General features: G+C 36.4%; 1 protein-coding gene across 11 annotated transcripts in view; it reads right to left on the reverse strand.

The window, feature by feature from the left end:
* Positions 1-20198, reverse strand: part of UBR5 (ubiquitin protein ligase E3 component n-recognin 5) — a 156484-nt gene that overhangs the window by 57975 nt on the left and 78311 nt on the right. For 10 of the 11 annotated variants that reach the window (XR_010317813.1, XR_010317814.1, XM_064267979.1 and 7 more), the window contains exons 10-22: positions 18354-18470; positions 18163-18273; positions 16669-16823; positions 14809-14926; positions 11376-11560; positions 8668-8777; positions 7763-7875; positions 6327-6470; positions 6118-6229; positions 5736-5890; positions 5298-5495; positions 1191-1401; positions 76-202 (exon numbers count right to left, since the gene is read on the reverse strand). Coding sequence is in view for 9 of the 11 variants with exons in the window: in XM_064267979.1 (XP_064124049.1) it covers positions 76-202; positions 1191-1401; positions 5298-5495; positions 5736-5890; positions 6118-6229; positions 6327-6470; positions 7763-7875; positions 8668-8777; positions 11376-11560; positions 14809-14926; positions 16669-16823; positions 18163-18273; positions 18354-18470 (1856 nt within the window). In the remaining 2 variants the exon portion in view is untranslated. The remainder of the gene's footprint in view (positions 1-75; positions 203-1190; positions 1402-5297; positions 5496-5735; positions 5891-6117; positions 6230-6326; positions 6471-7762; positions 7876-8667; positions 8778-11375; positions 11561-14808; positions 14927-16668; positions 16824-18162; positions 18274-18353; positions 18471-20198) is intronic. The other variant, XM_064267974.1, reaches the window with a different exon arrangement.

The following is a 20198-nucleotide window of genomic DNA, read 5'->3' on the forward strand; positions in this document are numbered from 1 at the left end:
GGTAAGAGCTACATGTCTTCCTGTACTTGAATTTTTCTTCCTCCAATTAAACTTTCCTGGTAAAAATCACATTACCTTCGGCTACTTGATGATCCAGCCCGACTACCAGGGCCATTACTTGAAACAACTGATATTGCATTTGCAATAGCTTCCACAGCAGAAAGCCTTTCTGCAAATGTATTTCTTTCTGAGCGCTCTGCTTCTGAAACATAAAGAGAAAAAACTGAGATCAATTTAAACTTCAAAAATAACTAAGAGATTAAGTATGTAGAGGCCTCTAGATACCAGCTGCTATAATTTTAATGCTCCATCCAATGCAAATATTAGGTAGCCTAATACTTTAACTTTTCCTCCTTGAAGCAACAAGACAGACTGAACTGTGATCTTTAATGTGTGGAGATATTAAAGATATCTTCTTTATTTACTTTTCATCTTTCAAAGGCCAAATTCCAATTTTCACTACGAAGGAAGGAAAACGATCTACATATCAGTATCTCAGTCTTTGGTTTATACACTACTTATAATCCTTTAGTGATTCAGTAATGAGACAAAGGTCAGAAACTTGCAAACCACTATTAAAAAATGTAGCTATCAGAATAACAAAAGCAGAATTCAAAATAAAGAAGAACATTATGAATTACATAATTACATTTTAGGTTTTTTAAAAGTTTCCCCCTTTGTTTAGCCAATTAAAAACTTTATGGTGAAATAGTCTGTTTACTTTTTTAAAACATTTAACAATTTGCTAGGTTATTTTTCCCTCCACATTTTGAACATTGGGATGAAAACTACCACAATATAATTTGGCTTAACTTGCTAAATTATTACATAAACTCCATGGTAATACAAACTAAATCATCTGCAATTATAAAAATCAGTAAAGCTCATTAAGTACCACTCATATATATACACACATATATACATGGAAACAGAATTCAAGACAACAACAACAAAAAAAAACACCCTGATGAAAAATTTTATTTACTTATGTGATACATCCATCCTAACAAGAGACAGGCATATTTATCTTTAAGAGAGTCAAAACACCAAGATTTTACAAGACAAAAGTACACACACATACACAACAAATTCTTCATTGTAATTTGCTTTTCTTTTCTCTCAAATGTTGTCATGTTTCCAAAATTCCCTAAAACTTTTTTAAAAGACCTTGTTATAGTTCTTAATCTCACCCTCTTCTTCTTTAGTTTCCTTATTGCTTGTTGGAAAGCAAACAGATACACAAGCATGCAGAATATTTCGATTTCCATCACATCTATGGCCGATGAATGTCTGTAGCAGCTGCAGATTCTGCTCTAGAACGACTGCTTGCTCAAGATTCATGAGATACTGTCGACAGGCCTCGTAGTCACAGCGTAGAATATGCTGCATTAAGGTTTGTTTCTGTGCTCAGAGAAATTAGGAAAAAAAAAAAAAAACTTCGATAATTTGAATAGCATTAGGAAAGGAAAAAAAAACTTCAATAATTTGAGTAGCATATTAAATATGTCAAATTTTTCTCGTGGCCAGCACTATATATAATCAGCTCTGCAAATAAGTAAAGACAGTTTCAGGTGGTGTGGCAAAAGGAGTTGAACTTAAAGGTGCCCTTTAAGCAAAATACACAATTGACAGGAAAAGAAATGGGTTGGCAAATTTTTCCTGTAAAGGACCAGTAATTATTTTCAGCTTTTACTACTACTCAACTCTGCTGTTTCGGCAGGAAACCAGCCATACTTGATGCATAAATGAATGGGAGTGGCCAGATTTGGCCTATAGGCAAGTTTGCAGACCACAGGTTTACATTATATGTTATATGGCCATATAAAATCAGAATCCTATTAAGATTGTTAATCAATTAAGAAAAGGGTAAAAATTTTATTCCAGGCTTGCTCTCACCTCTTATGCTCTTCATGTTACCATATTACACTTTGATCCATGAAAACCAAAACCTTCAACTCCCCAGAAATCATGACAGATGCAAACCCCAGAGGTGATAACTAATGTGGTCCAAGACATGGTACTAATCAAGTACTAATCAAGTATCTGTAGAACACATCGTTAACTACCTGAGAACAGCATGAACATGTCAAGAAGTTCAAATGTGTTTCTTTCAAATGAAAACTATAGTTACATTTAATGGACTGAGTTAAAAGCACTAGTTTTAGAAAACAAATAAATTGCCTCATTTTAACTAGAACTAGGAACTCAAAGAAAGCAGGTGGGAAAAGAGTGTGGGAGTGCAAAGGAAAATGAAGAATGTATTTGAACAATTTGCCACCTCCTCCCCAAAAGTGCCTAAAAAGCTTCTTCCCTCTCCCAACCTTACAGGGTCTAAGGGCCTAAAAGAAAACACATCCAAAAAGCCATTTCCAATACCCACCATACGTGAAGTAAGCCATTGTGACTGCTAACTATGGCTCTGAAGTGACCCCATAATAGGCAACCTCCAGTTCAAAAGTATGAGGTAAACCACGTAAGACTAAATTTGCCAAAGACTAGTAAATATATGCATTAATCAGTACGTTAAGAGAATATGTCAAAATCTCTCCAAAGAACAAAAAGACAGGGTATTTTCAAAGTCAACTAAAAATCGAGGTATTTTGTTGTACACTGCTGTGATACAGAATGTTTTCAAACAATCAGCCACATCATCTGGCTGGAAGCAGGCACTCTACAGGGAGCTCTCATCTCCAGCCTGCTGGATTGTATAAGCGTTCTCATACTGAGAGTGTAATACTACACAGAGCTGTGTTACAAGCAAAAAAGTTTATCCTGCATCGCTATATACTGTATATGTCACTTATTCTTATGGCAAAGGGGCAGAAAGGGTAGAACCACAAGAAATTTTTAAGTGAACTTTTTCTGCCCTCGTCACTGCCAGGCCCTAGTTCACTGAGGTACAAAGATAAATGATGACACACTTTATCCCTACCCATGGGATGATGACATATTTTATCTGATCCTTGAGATGCTGACAAAGTACAAGAGTCACAGAACAAAATGCCTGCAAGAGCACGTGAAGTAACAGAAATGAGTGAAGGGGGCTGAGTATAAAACACACTCACACAAGCTAGAGAATTAATGGCAACTAACACTTGGACTCTGGGCAACAAATTACAAGTAGTGAGGTCTGTAATGAACAGAGACTGCATGTAACTTCTAAAAGGGATAGTCAAAAGTTTCTATGTTAGATTATGCACCCAATGTTACCATATCTTCTAACGTTTTAAGAGCAACGGAAAATCTGGATTTCAAATATAAACTCTGTGATTTTTAAATATTGACAACTAATCAAGAATTTTAAAATGACGTGAAGGCTATTTCTAGGGGCCAAATTCAGGTCAAGGCCACTTCCCTGACTAGTTTGGAATCACTAGTCTAGAAGGCTACAATCAAAACTATTCAATAATATGAACACTGGGCCCTGAAACAAAAGCTTACCCGGTGGCTTTCAGGAGCACCTGGATGCAGGTCTAACAAGTTTGCTGATCATCTCCAGCCTTATGAAGGGTAAATGAGCTCCCACACCAAGTCCCATTTCCATCATTTAAAAAAAGATCCTCCAAAGAACTGCCCATATTTATCTTCAGTTCCTCACCTCCCTTTTTCTCCTTCACTTACTCTAATCAGGCCTTTATCCTCCCTGTCAATAGAGACTCAGAGACAAACCCAACAGTCACTATTCAGTTCTCACCTTACGTGACCTACAGCACCATTTGACACAGTTGATCACTGTATCCTCCTTGACACATGCTCTTCATTTGGCTTCCAGGACACCACTTATCCTAGTTTTCCTCCAACTCTTGTGGCTGCTCCTTCTCAGTCTCCTTTGCTGGCTCCTCTTTATCTCCCCAGCATTTAAACACTTACGGCTCAGTCTTTGGACCTTTCTCTTCTCCTCAACCTTGGTGATCTCATTCAGTATCACATCTTTAAATACTCCAATTCCCAAGTTCAGTTCTTCAGTCTTCTCTCTCCTGGTCTCCAGATTTACACGCCTAGCTCTCTACCCGCCATCTCCTCTTGGATATCTGACAGGCATCCTAACCTTAACATGTCTAAAGCCCAAGTTCCAAGTCTGCTTTTGCTCTGCAATCTTCATCCCAATAAATCGCAACTTTATACTTCCAAAACCTTGTCACCCTCGTGCTTCCTCACACTCTGTATTTAACCATCAGCAAATCCCATTGGCTCTACATTAAAAACATATCTACTATATCTAGAATCTAATCAGTTTTCACTCATAGGCCAAGCCACCATCATCTTCCACCTGTATTATTTTAATAGTCTCCTAATTAGTCTCTCTACTTCCATACTTGCCCCACTAGAATTCTCGACACATCAGCAGTGATCCTTTTAAAATGTAAGTTAAAATAGGTCAATCTCTGCTCAAGTTGTTCCAGAGGCTTCCAGGTGTTTCCTTTGTATCTAACAAACCACTCAACCTCAACATGTTTAAAACTAAACTCATCCTCTTCCCTTATCCCATTTATTTTTCTTCCTGTATTTCCTCGCTACAATCAATCACACCCAAATCAGAAGCTTGGGGTTACAATAACACCTTCCTTTCATTTACTACTGACACCCAGTCACCAAGCCTTATAGGTTCTAATTCATCCCCTCTTCTTCACTCCCAAGAGTTTAAGCTAACTTTGTTTTGCACCTGGATAATTACGTTAGCCTTTTATCTGATCTCTATATTTCCAATCTCTATCCTACACTTCCTACAAATCCATTCTCCACTACTAACCATCCTTTTAAAAAATCTAATTATGCCATCCTACAGCTTAAAATCTTTTTCCTCATAGCTTTCAGGGAAAAGTTCAGGCCCCCAGGTTAACACAGAAGGACCCCTAGTGCCCCTCTTCAGCCTTATCAGTTGCCACTCACTAGTCCATATGAGCCCTACCTTCTGGTTATATCCAGAGAATGTACACATTTTCTAACACATTATATAGATTCACAAAGGCTGCTCTAAGTGTCCGGGATAACATCTCCCACCTTCATCCTTGGGCCTAGGGGACCCGTACCTAATCAATAAAAGTTCTGTCTAAGCATCACCCCCTCAGGGAAATCTTCCCCACGGTCACAGTTTGATTTAGATCCCTCCTCTCTGTGCTCCCACAACATTGTGTATGCCTTAAATTACACTGTAATCACTGATTTGCTTGTCTCTCTTGCTCTAACAGACTGCTACCACCTTTAGGGAGAGGGTAATGAATGACCTATTCAACACTGTTTCCCCAGACTCTTGCAAGTATCTTCTGAACTAAAATGTCTTATAAAGGTTAAATTACCTCTACAGCCATGATGATAATGGCAGCCTTCTTTTTGATTGTTGAATTGGCAGGAAGATTTATTAAAGAATGTACACCCATTCCAAGACTACTGATAGGTGGAAGATCAAGCCAATCAGGATCCCTTATTCCTCCCATGCAATCTTTGGCCATTGGGTAGATAGTACCATTTCCATCTCGAAGAATAATAGGAGACTCCTAAAATGGAGGACAAATAATAAAGTTTAGCTCTCAATCAAAAATGTACAATAAAAATATCTATTTTCAAATTGGATGTTAGTAATAATGACCAAACAAGGTTTCTAGCATTAAAATGTATTAAGAATTCTAAATTCTTCCATAGCTTATTAACAAGTAAACAAGAGCCACACCCTAAACATCACAAAAATGCCAGTGCTGTCGTATCACTTTTTCAAAAGCAAAAATGAGCCTCTGTACCTGTCCAGCAGTGAAAATGGCTACATTCCTCTCATTCTGACCAAGGAAAGCAATGCTGCTTGTAGGAAAATTATTTTCCTGTTCTGCTTTTCCTGTAGCAAGGTCAAAGATACAATACCGTACCCAATTTCCAGTCTTCAAAACAGCATGCACACCTTCAGAAGCACGTAAATAGAAAGAAAAACTGTTATATATTTTTAGTGATCTCTGACACCTCTGGCCACATTTGTAAATTAATTCAAACAAATACACTTTATTCCATAATGTTACACACGGGACAAAAAACTGCCAATGCCCCAAACCACTTTAATTTTATTCCTATTTACTGCACAAGCATTAATAACATATAGAACATGCCAGTTAAAAGTTACAAAATCTTTACCTTTGGAATCTACATTCACTGCTAGTATTTCTGTTTTTTCAGGTATACACAGCTTTTTAGGAGTCCTTTGGAAACAGTCAGGAACTTTTGGTGTTCCACCAGTTTTCACAACCTATATAACACAAAAGAAATTTTGCTTTCAAATTCTCATAACATATGCAAGAAGCCAGTCCCAGAATTCACTTAGTAAGCAATTCCTCGACACTTACCTGCAGCTCATCAATTCTAAGTAATCTACAATCTTGCAGGAGAGAAGAAGGGTCAGCATCTGAACCAGAACTGCTCTGGCAGTTTGTATTACTGGATGTTCCCGGAAATTTCACAGCAACATAGGCACCATCCACTTTTAGCACCTAGAAGTACAATTAAATATGGTAAGCAATATGCAGATTCTAGCCACTGAGCTAATTTAACATGGAACAAAGAGATGAAAGGCATGTAACTGGACACCTTATAAGGGTGTTATTTCTTCAAAGTATCACCATGTTATAAAATTAAACTGGACACATTCACCAAAGTTTTGCTATTCATGTCTATACTCTAGGCTCACCTCCTTGTAGCCAGGGATTACTCTGTACATGTTTAACAATCAACCGGTAAACTTTAAGTATAACCCATTAAGCCCCATCTTCCCTCCTTAATAGAACTTTCCTGGTGATGGTAATGTCCTTAATTTGCACTGTCCCATCTGGCAGCCACTAGCCATTAAATGGCTACTCAGCACTTGAAATGAAACTAAGGTGAGTGAAGAGGTGGTTTCTTAATATTATTTAATTCTGATAAATTTAAATAACTATATATGGCTAGTGGCTACTGTACTGGACAACACAGGTAGACGGCAATGCACAGTAAGACAACCACCACAGGACTTGAAACCAGGATACCTGAGCCCCACCTCTGCTACTCAGTATCTGCATGCTTTTGAGTCAGTGTGATCTTCTTGCAGGAGAGAAAATGCCTGCCCATAAACTGCAGTTCTGTTTTGAGAATCAAATGGAAGGGTGTATGAGAAAAGCCTCTGCAAATCATAGAACACAGTATATCTACCCTGTCATTCAAGTACAAGTGAAAAAGCATCACATTTCAGGAAAACCTTTATAGATTTCCACAGTTGTAGATCCATTCTGTTTTCAAATGTGTGGGGAAAAGGGGTGAAATTAACTTGGTTTCTTAGAAGGCAAGACCACCTTCAGGAAAAGGGGAGAAGAAAGTAGACAGTGAATTAAGACTTTTAAATCTATGTTATAGAAGAAGACCTCAATTAGAACCATCTAACAGATGGAGTCACCCTGAGTCGGAGTCAACTCAAAGGCAACTGGTGGTGTGTTCCAAAGAATGGACCGTATCAAAATGCAATGTATCTTTTTGTAACTTTTCTATGAATCTAAAATAATTATGAAATAAAATGCTCATAAAAAAGCAACATATTACCATAAATGCTCAAGAAAAGGCATAACGGTCCTCTGTCTGTCTGGGACAGAGGAGATATATGCATCAGATTAAGAAATGGGATTAATGAGACCACCAAAGGTGACAGAGCAGCCTTGGAAAAAGGGCTGACCGGCACTCACCAGCTGCAAATTCTTGGACAACCAATATCACTATAGTTCTGTTAGTAATTAATTCTTGGATACTGTGAACAAACCTTGCCAACAGGAACATTCTTAACATCTTCCACAAAAACGACTTCCCTAAGAGACCATTGCTCTTCATTCACCTTTTCCTCTTCTTTCGGGGCAGGGGTTGACCGTCGTCGTTCTTAGACAACAACAAAATGGTAAGTACCAAAAAGAAAATGTGAAAGAGACTTTATAAATGTCATCTAAATATATGAAAAAAATCATTTTTATAGGGATACATAACTGAGGTTTCTAAATAAACTTTTGTTAACTACTGCTTTATGAATTGGGGCTTTATGAACAATTTCCACTTCAAATCAATTTATGGGGAAGAACAGCCATATCCATTAATGCCCAGTTAAAACTATATTAACACTACTATAAACTGCAAAGAAAAGAAAAATATATTTTGAACCCTTCAAAATTATGGCTATCTGACCAGTGATAAAAAAGGAAGATCTGTAAGTTTAACTTCAATCTCATATACTTCAATTTTCTCACTTACAAGCAATTACACTGTAAAATAAATTTTGAGGAACTTTTAAAAAAAACTGTAAATCCCAGGTATAGAAGTTAAATTCAGGTTCACAAATTCCTCAAAATCTCAGCAAAGTCGTGACCAAGTCATAACCAACCCACAGAAAGTGGGGTATATATGCTAGTTAGTTGTGATAATTTCCTTCTATTACTGCAATGCATTTTACATATATTAAAATATTATAATCCCGAAAAACAACAGAAACAGTCATTGCTGTGAATACTGTTTTTCCACTTAAAGAAAGCTGCTCAAAAGTAATTCAAACTAGTAGAAACACAATCTATATGAAAACATCTAAGAAAAACATAAATCGCTTCACATCAGAAACAAACTGAACACAGCCATCCGCATGGGACATTGTTCAGATCAGTGTGTACTACACATAAAACTTACTGTATGGCATTGACGCACTGCTGGCAATTGAGGACGCATCACTACAGGTGGACGCTGGCGATGGTGGAGGACCCATTTCTGTTTTCACTGGTTCCTGCTTACTTTCAGGCCTGAGATTAGAAACCAGAATATCCTTATAATTAGGAAAATGAACTATTAGAAATGTTTGTCAAATGGTTTAATACTCAAGTTTAGTCTTATAATTAAGAAAATGCTCTGGAAAAGGTGCACTCTGCGTACTTACAATTTTTAGTAATGTTCTAATACAGAAAAGAAAAATATATCATACAAAGCTATCAACAAATTGGAATAATGACTCAAATAAGCTTTATCTAGAATAACAAAAGCTCAACGTATCAACATAGCTTTACCATAAACCTCTCGAGCAAATAAAGTTCATATTGTTGTGACTATAACTCAGACTAACTTGATTTAGCAATGTAACTGAAAAAATGGTGAAGACAAGTAACTAGAAAACCTCCTAAACCAAACCCATTGCCATCGAATCGATTCCAACTCATAGTGACCCTATAGGACAGAGCAGAACTGCCCCTTAGAGTTTCCAAGAAGTGCCTGGTGGATTTGAACTGTGAACCTATTGGTTAGCACCTGTAGCTCATATTAACCACTATGCCACTAGGGTTTCCAGAAAACCTACTAGCAGATCATTAATTTCCTAAGGTTCAAAGAAAGAATTCTTCTCACAATGGTTTTAAAAAATTTTATTCTTCACGAACCATCATCTGCTATAACTGAAATAGGAAATTATAGGATTAAAAATACTATCCCACTTCAATGAGTTATCTCATTAACACTAAAAGTTAACTACAACTATACAATATCCTATGAATACATAGTAAAACATAGATATTTTTATCTATTAAAAGCAGAAGTCAGTTTTTAGTCAGAAAAAGTCACTTATTACTCAAAAACGCTACATATTTCATCCTGACGTATATTATAATTAGGGTCATCATCTTAACCCTTTCATCTCCTAATGCCCCCATCAAGAATTTCACCTAAGTTTAGAAATGGTCCAAAGAAAACCAGCAATATTTTCACCAGCATTGTAGCAAGAGTGCTCAGTATAAGCACAAAGTGAATACTCATGGCTGCTCTGCAAATCTTGTGATGGTGGCAGCAAGCCAGTACTGATTAATCACTTGCATGCCTCTAAAGTGAACTCATTTCAATGACTAGCAAAGAGGAATACTATTCACATTAAAATTATTATCTTAACATTTCATTTTGCTTAGCTCTTTTACTAAATTTATTAATATAGATGGTAAATTTCAAGGACAATCTTGAAAAACTTCATAAATTATAGGACATAAATATATTATAATCTCCTGTTTGTATACATCAAATATATTTCAACTGCTCTTTATTTCAGAATGTGAAAAATCTACATGTACACTATGATCCCAATTATTTCTTTTTAATGCTTGTATAAATCTAGAAAAAAATATATCAAATGTTTAAAGTGATATTTCTGGAATTTGGTATTTTTACTCTTCTCTGTTTCTATAATGTTCATTTTTTTTATAAGATTAAGAAAAAAGTTATTTTTTTGTCCTTTTCTCATAAGTTTAAAATATTTTCATACTTGATTCATGATGCTACACAAGCTGTCTATAACCCAGAAGACTGTTGTTTTCTACCAAAAACTTTATTGGAAAAAATCTGGAAACAGATAGTGGTGATGTTTGCACAATATAAAACCCAGTGCCGTCGAGTCGATTCCAACTCATGGTGACCCTATAGGATAGAGTAGAACTGCCCTATAGAGTTTCCAAGGAGCGCCTGGTAAATCCGAACTGCCAACCTGTTGGTTAGCAGCCATAGCACTTAACCATTACGCCACCAGGGTTTCCTTGCACAATACAGTGAATGTAATTAATGCCACTGATTGTACATGTAAAAATGGTTGAGATGGCAAATGTTTTGTTATATACATTTTACCACATAAAAAAATTGAAAGAAAAAAATTTTATTAAAGCTTTTAAGTTCACACATCAAAAAACCACAAGGTGCAGCTATATACAATTCAGTGGTGTTCAGGAGCCCTGGCAGCACAGTGGTTAAGAGTTTGGCTGCTAACTGAAAGGTCAGCAGTTTGAATCAACCAGTTGCTCCTTGGAAACCCCATGGGGCAGTTCTACTCTGTCCTATAGGGTCGCTATGAGTTAGAATCGCCTCAATGTCAATGGCTTTTTTTTTTTTTTATGTTCACATAGCCTCCCACCCAAAAAAGTTTACAAACCCTGTATAGAATTTCCCTCCCCAGCACATTAACCTGTAAACCACTTCCAATGATCAAGATGCAGGCAAGAAATTATGAAGACAATTATACAAGGAGAGAGGAGAAAGAAGGCCTAATATTAAGGCCGAACACATCATTACCACTATACAGTACCTGCAAAGCAACACCATCTAATGACAAAATAAAGACATCAAAAGAGAACTCAACACTCCCATTCTGGCTGGACTCATCAACCGCAACTGTCATATACAAATATTAACCAAGTTACAAAAAGTAAAATTTAGTAATTCCCTTCAAAATTCCTGGGGATCTTACAAGACCTCAATACATTAGCAGTTTTCTATGACACTGTATGCCTAAGTCTTCTTTGATTATCCCCATGCATACACAGGTCAAACAAAGAACTGGTATGTAAAAGCAAAATGAGTTAGGGTACAGTACTTACTTAGTTTCAGTAGTTTTGCTAGCTTTTTCCATGCTTTTTAAGCTCTCGGGAGATCTAAGTTGAAATCTACAGCTATCATTCATATTCCAAACTGACTCCATTAAGACACCAACTTTAGGAATCCCAGCGCTAATTGAAAATGCAACTGCTCCAGCGTGATAAAGAGGATTATTTCTTAGGCACACCTAGCAAACAAAAGAAAATCACCATTGAGAGGACATGACTTTAAAAACAAATTAGAATAGCAATTTCAAGTGTACGAAAATACAATACATGAAAGTATTCTTCCTTGTTTTTCCAAATACAATCTTATATAATCAAGAGGCTAATAAAGCATCAACTTAAAGCTCTCCATCAAAAAAATGTATTCCTAAAATTAAGGAGCAGGAATAATGTTAGCACTTCTACTAAATACTTAACATAAAATTTCGTGCAGTAAATATGCTGACTACTTTGCTACAATGAAACAGAAGAGAAACAGCAGGGAAGAAACAAGAAAGGGTTATCATAAAAATGTGAACAAAGCAGTCGTATTTTTTTGTCTGTTTCCTATGATTTCAAATATTTTCTTCCGTAATTCATGATGGTACGTAGGGTCCCTACAACATCATCTTTATGGTGTTTGTTTCCCCAGAAGACTGTTGTTTTCTACCAGGCAGAAGCTTCAGTGGATAATTTAAATTTTCTTTTAAATTATAAGAGTATATGTAGACACTAGTTATGTAAGTTTAACTGAGTTTAAGAGTCGATGACATATAAATTCTCACTTCACTGTCAGGGCCCACCCTCAGGATCATATTCGGAAAACCAGTGACCTACAAAAGTGACATTATCAAACACATCAACAACAGCTCCATTTCCGACCTGAACAATATTTCTAGAGATATCTTTTGATTTCTCCAACAGCCCAACGTTACTGACATTCTGTTGAGTCATCCAATAACTAATGATCATGTTGTACTTGACCAGTAACACATATGAAGATTATGTTTTTTTTTTTTGGTGCCTTAAAATGAAATATAAGAGACACAAGAAGGAGGTGGTATAGTTGAGAAGTATGGGAGCTAAAATTAGAACTACTGACTTAAAGTTGCAATTCCACCAAAAAAGAGTTGTGTATCACTAAATGGAGTTCTGCAACACAGAATGAATAGTTCCTAAGAGCAGGCTTCTTGGAAAAGGTATGTCCTGCTACACTGTGATATAATGGGAAGTTTCACCCAAATATTTTCAGAAAAGACTGGTGAAATCTTAAAGCCTTAAAGAAGATGAATAAGGAGAAAGGCTTGATATGATATGTTAGAGGATAAGTTATTTATTAATGTCATCTTATAATAATGAATAAACTTTAAAGGAGGTATGTGCCCAGGGTCCAGCGTGTAACACATACGGTGAGTACTTATTTGCTAAATACATTATTCTGAAGGATTATGATCTGTGAATGCAGGTGTAGGTGAACACTGTAAATGACCAACAGTTCTTTCTGATGTTCACACACAAATACTTTCCTCTGGCTGTAATCAGTGTTAACGTTGTTGTTTTTGTTGTGTACTGTCCAATCAATTCTGACTCATAGCAACTGTACAGGATAGAGTAGAACTGCCCCACACAGGGTTTCCTAGTCTGTAATCTTTATGGAAGCAGATTGCCAAGTCTTTTCCCCACAGAACCACTCGTGGGTTCATTTGTGACTGTCTTAAGCCTCTAGTTTTCTGTAGCTTTAAAACAAATTTTAGTTCTACACCAAGGAATTTTAATACACTGTTACCATTCAGCAATCTAATGCCACGCTACTTTGTTTAAAGCTTTTCTTAAAATATTTTTTTAGCCTTCCCTGCCTACAGTAATGTCATCCCACCTGCTGATAAAGCAGCTGCTAGGATATCCTGCTATTATGTGAGTCCAACCGACAAGGAACTTAAAGACACCAAAAATCAGTATTTAACTAAATAGGAAAAAGGGAGCTCCTAGGAGAGAGAGAAGATTAGAGAGCCAAATCCAAAAAGCAAGACATAAATAATGAAGGCTGAACAATAATGACCAGAACAGTGGGTAATCACTGAAAACTCTCTAGTTGGAAGGTCAAAGAAGGAATCAGAATAAGACAACCATGAGTAGGACCAAAAAAAAGCCATAAACAAAAAGAACAGGTATATTTAAGCTGAGTTTTGGAGAAAAGTAACAGCTCAAGTAGTGACTGGCTACTTTTTAAGATTTAGGGATTATAGGTGATACTACTTGGTGTGATAAGAAAAGTGAATTAAAATAAAGTGCTAAATGAGGAAATTAGCACCATATTATAAAGTAAAACTACCATCTGTCTAAGTTTTAGGGAATATAAAGTCCTTAACCATTCCTTACAGCATTTGCTATAATGAATATGAACATGAAGTTTTATCCTGAAGATAAAACTTCCTTGTCAAGAGTCTAATGAATTAGAAGTATAACGACAGTTCTCAAACTTTTTTGACCTCAGGACCCTGCTTCACTATTAACTGTGATGGAGGACCCAAAAATCTTGTTTATTTATATGGGTTATATGTATCAATATTTACCATATTAGTAATTAAAACTGAGAAAAATTTTTAATGTCCACTTATTAATTTTAAAATAACAATAAACCTGTAGTAACATAAATAACAATTTTTACAAAAAAATAAACATACATTAATTTTTTAATTTAGTAAGTGATACTGTTAATTGCAATGGCTAGCTTAATAGAAGACCACTGGGTTCTCAACTCTGCTTCTACATTCAATCTGTCATGATACGTTATTTGACTGATTACAAGAAAAATATTTGGTCCCACACAGATATGTAATTGAAAAAAGAAAGACTCTGCAGACTCCCTGAAAGGGTCTCAGGAAGCCAGGAGGAGTCTTTAGGCTACACTTTGGAGAACCACTAGGGTATCAGAAAATCACCTTCCAAAGGAAATCTATAGGATCCTAAGACCACCTCAGAGCCAAAACACAGAAAGGGATGGAAACACGAGGCTTTCTGGAAATGTTCTGCCTCATGCTGACACTATCTCTATGGGGCAGTACCTTTCAAACTTGCTAGGTCATCAGAATCACCAGTAATGCTTATTAAAATGATGACCCCTGGGCCCTACCACAGACAAACTAAAAGAACGTTCAGGTAAGGAGCTTCAGACTTTGCTTTTTGAAAGTATCAAGTGATTTCTTAAAGTCAGGTAAATCTGGGATTGCTACCATGTAGGGAAACCTACTGACACTGGCCCAGAATCTATACAGTGTGACTTAGTTATAAAATTAGGAAAGAGTGATTTGACACGTAGATGTTACTGGGACCTGGTGGCTCAAATGACACTCATCTATATACTTGCTTCTAGTGGAATTGCTTATAAGGGAAGAAATGGTTTGGAAGACAAACAATGTCCCTTAGAAGGGGTTCAACTTTAATCACTTACCTGGGTACCAACGGTGATATTCGGCATTGAGGAAATACCAGCACTAGATTTGGGCTTCTTATTTTTTGCTCTAGCTTTCTCTAACATTTTCTTCCTTTGGCTAAAAGGAACTACACCCCTGAAAAAGAAAAATATAAATTAGTCAAATAAGCAGCAAAGAAGCTCTTTAAATAAATTGAAACTACCCATATTATCATTTAAGCACTTCTGGTATATTCTTTCTCTTAAATTTTTGCTTTGAAATAATAATTTTTGCAACTTAAACTTTATTATAACTTTTTCATAGGTTTAATAAATAACTGGGTACATTTTAATTAAATTTTTAAGATTAAATTTTATAAGAAATGCTGAATAAACTGCTTCGAAGGCCAGTGTAGCAGGAGCAGGGGTTTGGGAACCATGGTTTCAGGGGACATCTAAGTCAATTGGCATAATAAAATCTGTTAAGAAAACATTCTGTGTCCCACTTTGGAGAGTGGCCATCTAAGATGCATCAATTGGTCTCAACCCACCTGGACCAAAAGCAAATGAAGAACACTAAAAACACAAGGTAATTATGAGCCCAAGAGACAGAAAGGGCCACGTAAACCAGAGACCACACCAGCCTGAGACCAGAAGAACTAGATGGTACCCAGCTACAACCGATGACTGCCCTGACAGGGAACACAACAGAGAGCCCCTGAGGGAGCAGGAGACCAGTGGGATGCAGACCCCAAATTCTTTCAAAAAGATCAGACTTGATGGTCTGACTGAAACTAGAAGGACCCCAGTAGTCATGGCCCCCAGACCTTCTGTTAGCCCAAGACAGGAAGCATTCCCAAAGCCAACTCTTCAGACAGGGATTGGACTGGATTATGGGATAGAAAAATGATACTGGTGAAGAACAAGCTTCTCAGATCAAGTAGACACATGAGACTATGTTGGCATCTCCTGTCTGGAGGGGAAACGAGAGGAGGGCAGAGGGAGTCAGAAGCTGGTCGAATGGACACGAAATAGAGAGTGGAGAGAAGGAGTGTGCTGTCTCATTAGGGGGAGAGCAATTAGGAGTATACAGCAAGATGTATATAAATTTTTGTATGAGAGACTGACCTGATTTGTAAACTTTCACTTAAAGCACAATGAAAATTTTTAAAAGAGTTTTTAATAGGAAACACATATACTGACATTTTTTTCTTCCAGATAATCACATTTCATTATCAGATTCCCTCATACATTATTTCTGACAATGCAGACTTACTGATTAATTCTTAAAACATACAACACAGAATAAACATAAAAGAATAAATTTAAAGTAAGTCTTCTAACAGTAGTTATAATTAAATAAGGCATATTTGTTTTTTTTTTTAACTCATATAATGAAATACTTTCATAACCTTTAAAATATTTTAAGTAATATTACTGGATGGAAAAAAAAAAAAAAAAAACAGGAAAAATGCCCTACTACCTATCCTTGCAATTATGTAAAAACAAAGTACCACGTTTATGTATAGAGAAAAAAATTTAGAAATATCTCCAAATGTTAACAGCAGTTGTCTTTGGGTTGTGGGAGGATAGGTAATTTTTGGTTTTACTTCATATTCTTCCAAAATTTCTTAATTATATTCACTAATGTAATTTGTAAATATAGAACACATTACATATTACTTAAAATTAAAATTACTTTAATAAACTTTTTTTAAGTTTTTTTGTTCTTTTTATGTTACTTCAAAGTGAAACTTATCTCTCAAAAGCATTTTCTTTTAACTGATTGTCTATTTTCTTTTGACTGATCTTCTCATGTTGGTATTCCATCCTGCAAAGCATCTATTTATGCACACAAAAGCACTCACTAATATGAAATTCCTCCTCCTCCGTACTCACCACCAATATAAATTGTTCTCCAGCTGAGCACAGGTGTAGAGGGCACAGCAGTGTAAAGAAACAATCCGTTCTCCTTGGAGTTCTGAGTAAGTCTGTGCAGTATGCTCTAATTTAGAAGCCACGGAACTTAAGGTTTCATCCACCCATGTAGCAACCTAAAAATAAAATATTAGAAAATTTTATGTAAAATATTAGAAATTTAAATAAAAACAAGTAATTTTTTCAAAATGATTTTGGTCAAAACTAGGGCAAGGCAAACACTAATAATCTATAGGCTGAAATGCTAAAAAATGTTTTCAGTTACATGTTCGAAAAATAAGTAATTCACAAAAGATTCTTAATAAGACTAGATACTAAAATAGTTTCTTCACACATATAAATCAAAATAGCAGCTATTCAAATGAATGTCTAAAACCTAAACCAAGTCCATCTCTAAGTCACTAAACAAAAGTAACATATGCTCCAACAACTTGTAAAAGAATTTAGTGTCTGGACTGCCAGAAAAATAAACAAGTCTATCTTAGAAGAGATACAGCCAGGGTGCTCCTTGGAAGCAAGGATGGCAAGACTTCGTGTCCCATACTTGGGACATGTTATCAGTAGGGACCAGTCCCTGGAGAAGGACATCATGCTTGGTAAAGCAGAGGGTCAGTGAAAAAGAGGAAGACCTTCAACAAGATGGCCTGACATGGTGGCTGCAAGAATGGAGTCAAACGTAATAATTGTTGAGTATGACGCAGGACTGGGCAGTGTTTCGTTCTGTTCTACATAGGATCACTATGAGTCGAAACCAACTCAACAGCACCCAACAACAAAGCCAAACTGATAATCTGAGGTGTAATACACATACTTTCTCAATCTCTATTTTACGCTTCTCACTACTTCTTCTATTCTCAGCACTTGGCTTAAACAACTTTTCCTTCCCTTAAGTAGAAAGCTGCTTCTAAAAGTTGAATTACGGTACAGAAATAAGCAAGCCAATTAAAGAAAACATGCATTAATGGATGAATGGATTAACAAAATGTGGTAAATACATACAAGGGAATTATTTCTCAGCCATAAAGAAAAATGAAGTCCCAATGTGTGCCACAACACAGATGAACCTTGAAAACATTATGCTGAGCAAAACAGATCAGACACAAAAGTATATAAATACTGTATGATCTCACTTATATGAAATAATATATAGAAACCAAAGATGATTAGTGGTTACCAGGGGTGAGAGGGATGGGGAAAGAAGAAGTTTTTTGTTTAGGGGACAACTGAGCTTATGTAAATGGTGGTGGAATAATCTGGAAAAGAAAAGCGAAAACAGTTGCACAACTTGAAGAATATAATTGGTATCACTGAATTATACATGTAGAAATTGTTGATGTGTTTTGTTGTGTATACTTTTATGACAATTTTAAAAAAAAAAATGATACACTGAATTGCTCTAGAGAAACTTTGTATTTATGGATCTAGTTTCAAAGATAAAAAAAAAGTGTTTCATACCTTGTTATTTTCTGTAGCTACAGTTGCTCTGATGCTATTTGCAGACAGGAGGACTATTTTTTCACTGGTTAGCCCCAAAAATGTTGCTCGTGGATGATGTAATGAAGGATTCTTTGAAAGTGTTAAGAAAAACGATTACTATTTTGTGTGCTGATATATAGAGCTATTCAATGCATGATTTAATATAATACCTGCGCATTTCTGTAAGGCTCAGATTCACTCCACTTCCACTGATAAAGTTCTCCTTTACTGCTGACAGCCAAAAGCTCTGAATATAGAGCCCCGATACAGATGAATTTTGTTCCATCCTATAAAACAAAAATAATGCAATGTTATAAATAGAAAATTTACAAACCCACAATTCTACACAAAGTCACTTTAATCACTGGATCAAATCTATATGAATTATGTGAACATATAAAACCACCACTATCCTAAGTCTTTAGTACAGCCTGCACGACCCTTCATAACAGGGCGTAGGTGCCCTCTCTCCCCTCACTCTCCACAATGCCTTTTTCCAGTTGCTGGACTATGTCTACCTTGATCCCACCCCAGGCCTCCTGTCTGCTGTGTTCTGTTACCCATTCCCAGGTGGCTCACACTTCTCCTCATTCATGTCCATGCTCAAAAAGGCCACCTCTAACCACACTATTTACAAAACCACTACTCTTCATATTCTCTCTCCTTACGCTCCTTTCTTTTTCGTTCATGGCACTTGTCACAATCTGATGCATTATATTTACTTGTTTACAGTCTACCTCACTTGCATAAGTTTTGTCTTGTTCCACTGCATCCCCAGCACTTAGTGCCTGACACATAGTAGGTGCTCAATAAGTGTGTTGAATGAATGAAGCAAATAAACAAACAAACAAAACCAGAATAAGGAGTTGAAAAGGGGAAAGTCAGGTGCCAAAACAGAAGACTCCTGTCCTGTAGGCTCTTTCAAGCTCCTGAAACAAATGCCTGTGTTTTAAGGTTAAAAGTTCATTTAGTTTTAAGGCAATGTACATGTAATGAGGAGGAATCCAATTAAATTATAAAAAGGTTGGACAATAAATATAAAAAACCAGTATCGATGAATTTTTTTAACATGAGACCATTATGATCAGAGATGTGAAGCCACCCAGAAATCTCAAAGCAGAACTTTCCAATAGCAGATTTCAGCATGTACTTTTTGCTACTAGTCTATATAGTAATTCTCTGCTCTCTGGAATTCTGGCTCCAGGGATGCTAAACTAATGGTGCCTTTCTGGTTTTCTGCCAAATTCTAATCTTAGCTGGTCAGATGGGTTACAGTGCTCAGATAATGCCAAGGTTTGTATTATTATAATAGTAAAACAGGTTATGCTTCAGAGTTATACGGAAAGAACACTAATTTTGATCTTCTCTTTTACCTATACCCAGTCAGCCCTATTTTCAAGGCACTTCTATTGGAGGGGAAACAGGGGTAGGGAGAGAAAAGAGAGACAGGCCAAATGTAAAATTCTTCAAGTTAGCAATCTCTCTCTTTCCCTCACTATGAGTATCTGAAACTACAGATAGTTTCTCCATGGGGGCTGCATCAAATCTTACCCTCCAATTCCCTTCTTGACCTCTTAGTTTAAAATTAAAGATGGTATAATCAGACAAAAAACAAACCTGTTGCCATCGAGTCGATTCCAACTCATAGCGAACCTATAGGACAGAGGAGAACTGCCCCATAGGGTTTCCAAAAAAGTGTCTGGTGGATTCAAATTGCCAACCTTTTGGTTAATAGACAAATGTTTAACTACTGTACCACCAGGGCTCCTGATCAGACCAAGTGAGCCCAAAACCTGAATCCAGCTCTTATTAAATATGTGAGATGTAATTTCTCTGAGCCCATTTCTTGACCTCTAAAATGAATATAATAATACTAATACATATCCTTTGGGGAAGGGGCACAAAATGAGCTAACACATAAGCATATAGCACACAGAGCCAGGTACAAATAACTAGTGCTCCAACTCCATTGTGATTACTATATTCCTCCAACTTATGGCCTACTCCAAGAAAAT

The sequence above is a fragment of the Loxodonta africana genome, chromosome 14 (genome assembly GCF_030014295.1).
Source record: "Loxodonta africana isolate mLoxAfr1 chromosome 14, mLoxAfr1.hap2, whole genome shotgun sequence".
In the NCBI taxonomy this organism is placed as follows: domain Eukaryota; kingdom Metazoa; phylum Chordata; class Mammalia; order Proboscidea; family Elephantidae; genus Loxodonta; species Loxodonta africana.